The 7,416-nt window shown below is 49.9% G+C and overlaps 1 protein-coding gene across 1 annotated transcript; it reads right to left on the bottom strand.

Annotated features, from left to right (window-relative positions):
• Window positions 1-519: 519 nt before the first annotated feature.
• PIM3 (Pim-3 proto-oncogene, serine/threonine kinase) lies at window positions 520-6,139 on the bottom strand. The gene is made up of 6 exons (XM_030549231.1): window positions 5,203-6,139; window positions 4,658-4,767; window positions 4,439-4,489; window positions 3,686-4,049; window positions 2,242-2,418; window positions 520-2,126 (listed from the first exon to the last, which is right to left on the bottom strand). Exons 1-6 carry the CDS (start codon window positions 5,285-5,287, stop codon window positions 1,942-1,944), a joined length of 972 nt encoding a protein of 323 aa, XP_030405091.1. The 5' UTR covers window positions 5,288-6,139; the 3' UTR covers window positions 520-1,941.
• Window positions 6,140-7,416: the final 1,277 nt, after the last annotated feature.

The following is a 7,416-nucleotide window of genomic DNA, read 5'->3' as shown; positions in this document are numbered from 1 at the left end:
CAGGTTTGACTTCACTATAGGCCTACATAACGTGAAACTGGGCTGTCACATTTGATTCCAAACGTAAAATTTGAAATAGTAAGGGAAATATTGTGAGTAGTTTGCTAGCTAGCTTCTCTGAATCAAAAGCATTCATGTTTCTCAAATGTGTTTTAGTTGAAACTAACATCCTTTCTCCGCCTCCTCATTGTACAGATTGATGCACAGGAAATTTTCTCTCCCCCAAAATGGGGGTAAGTTTATTTTCCAATACATCCAATTGTGAAACAGTAACCCATAATTAAGTAGGAAAAAGCTTCTTTTTTATGGTTTAGGGAGATGTGAAAAGCAATTGATATACCAGCCTATTCAAAAATCTACAGGTAGTAGTGAATTCCTTTGTGATTAAGTTCTACCTAGCAGCACCATTTTTGAAGAAAGTTCACACAGATGTAGTCAAAGTGGGTGTGTTTAAACAAACAGGAACAGTTTGAAAAAGAAAACAGGTGAATACACACACACACACACACACACACAGAGTACTGTTATATACAAAAAAAGTTTAATTGAAATACCTGTATAAAAAATATGATCTCCATACATTTCACACTGTTAAACAGAAGAAAAAAAATCCAAATCCAAGCTGCACAAATGCAACCAGAACACAGAAACACAGCTATTAAAATAAATTAATGTTTATGACTCTGCCACCCTACCTTCCAGAGCCAATACACAAAGACTGTACATTGTCAATAATTTAAAACCTTTCCAAATAGCATTACTTTACATTACTGGTAGAATACCAGATAAAGGCATACTAAACTTTAAAAAGTCATTCTATTTCCCTTAAATTAGACTTTGTACAACAATTTTCCATCTTACAACAGAAACTGGTAAGGTCAGGAAAAAAAAACTGTTTTGTTTTTTAAACAAAAGTTAAACAGGAATGCAGAAAAGAGTGTCATGGGCAAACCACTAGAATTCCCATAGGGAAGGGGGAAAGCAGTGTTGAATATAACTCTAACCAAATAAATTAAGCAAATAAATAGCCACAGCTGAAACTGTGGGAGGTCTTCTAAAACTTCAAACAAATAAATTAAAACAAAAAACAGTATAATACATGGGAAAACCAAATTTACATAAACATTATACAGGTATGGAAAAAAGTAAAGTCCTTGAATATTGCATTGATTGTGCATTTAACATGCTCATACATACTTTAAGACTTGCAGGTTGACAAATGGAGAGGGGTGGAGGGAGGGTGAGACTGACAAAGGGGCTTCGCATGCCCAGTGGTAGAGATGATAAAAGAAAACAAAAGTGAATGTTTCTGGGGTGGGGGGGGGAAGCTGATATACCTGTTCATATTTGTATGTACGCTATAGGGAATATTTTGGAGCAGCAGAGATGGGTTTGGAGGTGGGACGGGGACTGCAAGGAGTGAAATGTCTGTGTTCAAGTATTCCATCACCAGTGGATGGGACTACTTCATTCAATCACCGAACATGTTCTCCAATGCATCATAGGAACTGCTTCCTCCAGCACTGAGTCTAAAGGGAGCAAAATCCTATAATGAACTGGATCTTCTTTGGACATACACAGCTCAAAAAAGAAAGTCCCACTGAAGCAGCTTTCAAAAAGGCACTCAAAAGCAAATAAAAATCTAGTCCAGGCTCTATGAGAGCAAAAAAGTTTACCATGTATTCAAGAGGTCACTGCTTTCTTAATAAGGTCAGTCTTTTGACTAAGTACTGGCCTGCAACTCCCAAACATTAGCGTTTCCAAAGGAAATTTCTCATTCCAAAGCAGAAACCAGCAAAAGGGGAAAATAAAATCAAGTCCCTCAGACAAAGATTCAACTACAGAATAATGAATGCATTTTCTAGCCCCTCCTACGTATTGGCAGCAGCACTGTGGTCTTTCTGCTTGTAGCTCCCCTCCCATTGTGAGGTCCTTAGTGTTTCACAGACTCTCATTGCTTGAACTTGTGCTAGATACATCAGTATCAAGGGTCCGTAGCCTTATGTCACAGTCCTCAGACTTCACTACTTCAGATTTGTGCATCCATGCATGGTCAAAAATTTGTTCAAGTGTTGGTCTGTCTGAAGGCCTCAGTGAAAGGCACCATTTGATCAGCTGCTGACATTCTGAAACAGATGGGTAAACAGACGACATTAGACTAGAAAGCAAAAAGAACCTCAAACAGAAAATCACCCATTATCATAAATTAAGTGTTAGTAATATTTTTGTGTTTGAACTCACCAGGTGATATTCGTCTCCTGAAGTATAACCGTCCTCTCAAGATCTCTTCATCTTGTTCAAAAGGGATGTCTCCACAAACCATATCAAACAGAAGCACTCCCAAGGACCACACTGTTGCTGACCTCCCATGGTATCTGTGGTATCGGATCCATTCTGGAGGACTGTACACTCTTGTTCCTACAAATCAAAAAATAGCACCCCCCAACATCAGCAAACTTTTAGTCTCTCCTCCCCCAACATTTTAGTTGGGCTGCACATTCATATTAAACCACACAAGAATAAAAAAGTCTAAATATTCAAAAGTCATAGTGGGCCAAATTCATCCCCAGTGAAAGTCCAGAGAAGCTGGCTACAATTACACCATGCATACATTTAGGCCATTAGCTTGTGCTGTTCTGTTGTGATGAATAACATAGCTTCCATCAGATGACTGTTTACTAAGGCATGGCTCCTTTCACTGACCATGTGGCGTCTACAGCATCACACCAAAAATAGACACAAAAGGACAAAGGGAATGGGGATGGGGCAAGGGGAGGAGAACGAGAAGAGAAACAGAAGGTGAAACTCAGGTCTACCTCATTACATACAGCTAACCGGCTTTATCCAATTCCAAGACAGTGTGAACAAAATACAGACTTGCTCCCAAATTAATTTTTTCGGAATAATCAAAAAAGGCCACTCTGGCTCTCTGAAAAGGCCCTTAGAAACCGCCTTCCCTTGGCACTAGGCTGTTCCTTGGATACCAAACAAAAACTGGAATTTGTGATGCTGACGGTCACATGGCCAGGAGGTTCAGGTTTCACAACAAAACAGATGTTAAGTGCAGCAGCTGACGACAGAGAAAGGGAGGGGAAAGTCCCTCATCTATATCAGGCACACTCACAGCAAGGGGTGGAGGGAGAGAGAAAAAAAAATAAATAAATTCAGCTCTTCCCTCCAGGTGCAAGAAGCATTTCAGTTTTTCCTAAAAATTTAAAAACCCAAATTTAAGTCATTTAAGGGGCATATATATTTTACCTCAGGATTTTAAATCTGCAATGCAGGCATCAGCTGGGTTGTGAGTAATTCATTAAACTAGAAATCAAAATATATGCATTGCACACAACACAGATGAGAACACCTGGCTGGTGAAGCCTCAATGTAAACAGATCGCCCCCTAGCAAAAATGCCTTTTCCAAGGCAGGGAAATATAAATTGCTGCGTCACTGCCTGGAATCGCCTTTTTCCTACACTACAGAACACCCCCAACTGCCTCCGGAGCACACATTTAAATTACCCGCAGATCCATTACCAGCTACTGCAGCTGCAGAGCCACCTTGTTGTTGTTCTCAGGGGCTGAGGATGACTAACAACCACGCGGGGAGAGCGCCTCGGGTAAGCCCCGGCGCAGGGTTTTGCTGTCTCACCCGCACGGAGGCATTTTGGGGATGGGAGGGACACATACCATCGAAGTCGGTGTAGACAGTGTCCTTAAGGATGGCTCCGGAGCCGAAGTCGATCAGCTTGAGCTCGCCCGTCCTGAGATCCACCAGCAGGTTCTCGTCCTTGATGTCCCTGTGCACCACGCCGCAGGTGTAGCAGTGGCGCACCGCCTCCAGGACCTGCCGGAAGAAGCCCCGGGCCGTCTCCTCGTCCAGGGCCCCCTTCTCGGTGATGAAGTCGAAAAGATCCTTCACCAGCTCGGGCCGCTCCATGATGATGAGGTAGCCGTCTGGCCGCTCGTACCAGTCCAGCAGCTTGATGACCCCTCTAAAGCCGGAGCCCACCTTCTTCAGCAGCACGATCTCCAAGGGCACCATCGCTCCGCTCTGGGCAGCGCAAAGAGGCAAGGGCGGCGGTCACTCACCGGGCAGCCCAGGCCGGGAAGCCAGCCAGCCTCCTCCCTTCCCCGCATGCAGACTCCGCCGGGCAGAGGCAAACCCGCCCCACGCGCGGTGCACGGAGTCTCCCGCAGCAGCGCGGCGGATGGAGAAGTCCAGCGCCGCTCCGCTGGGGGTCTCCGCGGCTGCCGCAGTCAGAGGGGGAGGGGCCGCGGGGAGAAACCCCGCCAAAATCCCCTCCGATGTAGCCACCACCAAGGCGGGAGGGGGACCCAGCCCTCTCGCCGCTCAAACAATAGCCAGGCTGGATGACTGCCGGCCCCCAGCTTCCCTCGCACCCACCGCGCGGTTACACCCGCTCCCCAACAAATACTTACAATGGTGCCCCACTCGGTGACCCGCTCCTTCACCACATGCTTCACGGCCACCTGGGGGAGAGAGGAGGCACCGTCAGAGCGGGGTAGGGACAAGCCTTCCCCGCTCTGCGGCGGCGGCTGCGACGCGCGACCCTGCAGCCACGCACACGCCGCCCCGAGCAGACAGCAAGACACAACTACGCAGCCATGAATAGCCCCCCCCACCCCCGTTCTCCTTACCGGCAAGCCGTCTGCTATCCGGGTCCCCGCGTACACCGTGCCGAAGCCCCCGCTGCCCAGCACGGAGCCCACCTGGTAGACTTTATCGAAAGGCTCCTTCTCCGATTTCGCTAGAAACGGGAAGACAAATTAAAAGAGGTTGGAGTCGCTCTATTAAGAAAGCAGGACACGAGGCAGGCGAGAGGAAGCCCCACCAGGGGAGCCGCATGGCTGCTCACACCTGCACATGCGGCTCTTTAGCCTAAGCCTAGCGAGCAAGGGGAAACCAGGCGGGTTTTTTTGCGCTGCACGCCAGCAGCGATCCGACAAGCCGCCACCCAGAGCCAAAATATCCAAACACGCCCCGCCGGAGGGGGGGACGCGGACGCCGCGCACTCTCCCCTAACAACCCAGCTAACAGGGGAGCTGTGCCCATCCCTACGCGGCGACGCGCTAGCAGGGAATGTGACAGCCGAGAAATCCTCGCAGCTTGCAAACTCCCCATTAAAAAGCGACGGGCACCGCACCGCGGCTGGGTCACAACCAGCGAGTCGCTCACCGCGTACCTGGCTGGAGGATTTTCACGGGCAAGTGATCCATGCTGGTGGGGTTGCAAATGTGAGCGAGGGAGCCAAACTTAGAGAGCAACATCTTCCAGAGGAGCCGGGGGAAGGGGGAGGAAAGAGATCCTGCAGCGAAACGCAGAGTGTGTCCTCTGGGCTAATTATTCAATTAACTAGCTGCTGGAGAGGAGCGGCGCGCTCTCCTTCCCGGCTCCGGGAGGGGAGCTACGAAGCGGCTGCCTGGCTCCCGCCCTGCTCTCCTCGGTCCACCAGCAGCAGCTGACGTTGTAGCAGAGGGTGGCAGACGCCTCCAGAAATAAACAGCCACAAAAAAAATCCAAGCTGAAGCGGCGTGGAGCCCTTCGACAACAAGCAATCAATAACGGGGGCGATGCTCTGCTTCTCCCAGCGCAGCTGAACGGAACCCTAGATGCCAGCAGGGCTGCAGAGAAAGTGGGTAAAATCCGCCCCGACTAGAAGGACGCCTGCTCGGGGCCGCTGGGTGATTGCGAATTCAATCCAGCGCCGCAGTGAAGCCGTCACCGCGGTGCACTAGCAGCGCTGCCCTCTCGGTGCCTGCTCACTTCTGAGCTCAATTACAGCAGGAGCTGCCTCTTAACTCTCAATGTTTTGGTGCGGAGAAAAAAAGACAAAATATCCCTCCGCGGGGGAGTGGGAAACACCTCGCTGTGCGTGTCGGATTACTTCCCCTCCCGTCGAGCACACCGCGCTGGGATGTCTTCGTGCGGTCTCCGGCTCCGGCGGGGACTGCAGAGTCCCAGCCCGCAGTAAATACAAGGGCTGGAACTACTTATCTGTAGTAATAGACGCGCAGAGTTACACACTGTCTGAAATTTTTATCACACACTAGCTAAAAGAGGAGGGAGAGAGAGCGAGCAAGAGCCTCTAATTCGCATTAACTTTATCAGTCAGCCAATGAAGGGCCACCTTTTCAAAGAGGGGGAGTATCGAGCCGTAGCCAATCAGGAAGAGGGTCGTTTGCATATGCTAAAATGAGGCCGGGCGCGCAGAGCGGGAATTCCTGGGCGCGCCTTTCTCCTTTCTCTCGGCTGTATTGGGGAAAGGTCATTCTGCGCCGAGCTGAGACACTGCGTCTGGCGCTGGAGTGGGAGGGAGATAAGGGGAAAGAGCAGCAGCAGCAACCGCCGCCGCCGCCGCCATGATCACCGTTGTGGGGACACTGGGAAGGGGAGCGCTGTATCCACGCTGCGGCTTTGATGAAGCCGCCCAAACAGCGTTTAGAAACCGGTTTATTTATAGCACAGCGTTCACTGGAATAACACATCCTACTCCCTTGCCTATTATAGCTTCATTTGTGCCCGCCGTTTCTCTGCTGTGATTTCTTACTCCGCTCCCTCCCGGGCGGGCTGAGCTGTACCGCTCTTGGCGGTGGAGTTTGCTCCACAGAGCCTGGCTCCGAGCCCTTCAGCCTGCACCCTGGGTCTTTGTACGGCCGTAGCTGCCGTATGAAAGCGCACGTGCGATAGGGGGAGCTAATGGGATTCCCTGATACGCGCTGGGAGACGTCAGTATGTTCTACCCGAGCCTGCCCTTGAGCGGCGAAGAGCCCCTCCCTAGTTAGGCGTCAGTTAAGAACTGCAAGAAGCGCTTGTGTTTCCTCCCCCTGGCGAGCCCGTCCGTTGGGTTCGCTGGGCTGGACCCGCACAGACGCTGCAATGTCACACGCTGGATCCCGTGCGTGTGTCTCAGCCATCTCTTGGCGTCTGGCGCTGGCTGAGATTGAAAGGCAGCTCCTTTCCGATCAGAGTCCATAGAGGGCGCTGAGGCAACGAGAAATCATCCGAGGAAAGCCGCATGGCGTCCTCAGCCGAGGTGGGCGCTCAGAGCTGCTGCCAAGTCTCACTCAGCTGGGAGGCAAGTCTACATTAATTTTAAGGCAGTTTTTAGAAACACTTCTCTCGTGAAGAAGGAATTTACAACTTGTTTCAATGAGAACTAACTTCACTCAGTTTCTGCCATTTCCACTGAAACTGGAAGGGCTTGAGCTGGCCCTGCAAACACCCTCAGGTTGGCTTAGGGCTTGTTCTGTCCTTAATGCATTTGGTGGGTAGAGACAGTTGGATAACAGTTTTAGGGACTACGTAAACTCAGCTTTCCAGTTACTGCTAATGGGGCTAGAGGTGCAGCAGCTCTAGTCTAAGGGCTTGTTTTCATTGACATCACTGCAACAGTTAG

The sequence above is a fragment of the Gopherus evgoodei genome, chromosome 1 (genome assembly GCF_007399415.2).
Source record: "Gopherus evgoodei ecotype Sinaloan lineage chromosome 1, rGopEvg1_v1.p, whole genome shotgun sequence".
NCBI classification, from domain to species: domain Eukaryota; kingdom Metazoa; phylum Chordata; order Testudines; family Testudinidae; genus Gopherus; species Gopherus evgoodei.
This window is presented reverse-complemented; position numbering and strand designations above follow the sequence as displayed.

Excerpts from the sequence above, each read along its gene's own strand:
- PIM3 (XM_030549231.1), bottom strand. The coding sequence starts at position 5,287 with ATGTTGCTCTCTAAGTTTGGCTCCCTCGCTCACATTTGCAACCCCACC. Across the intron at positions 2,419-3,685 it reads TGTCTACACCGACTTCGATG|GAACAAGAGTGTACAGTCCT; the intron begins GTATGTGTCCCT and ends TTTGATTTGTAG. Across the intron at positions 2,127-2,241 it reads CAGGAGACGAATATCACCTG|AATGTCAGCAGCTGATCAAA; the intron begins GTGAGTTCAAAC and ends CATCTGTTTCAG.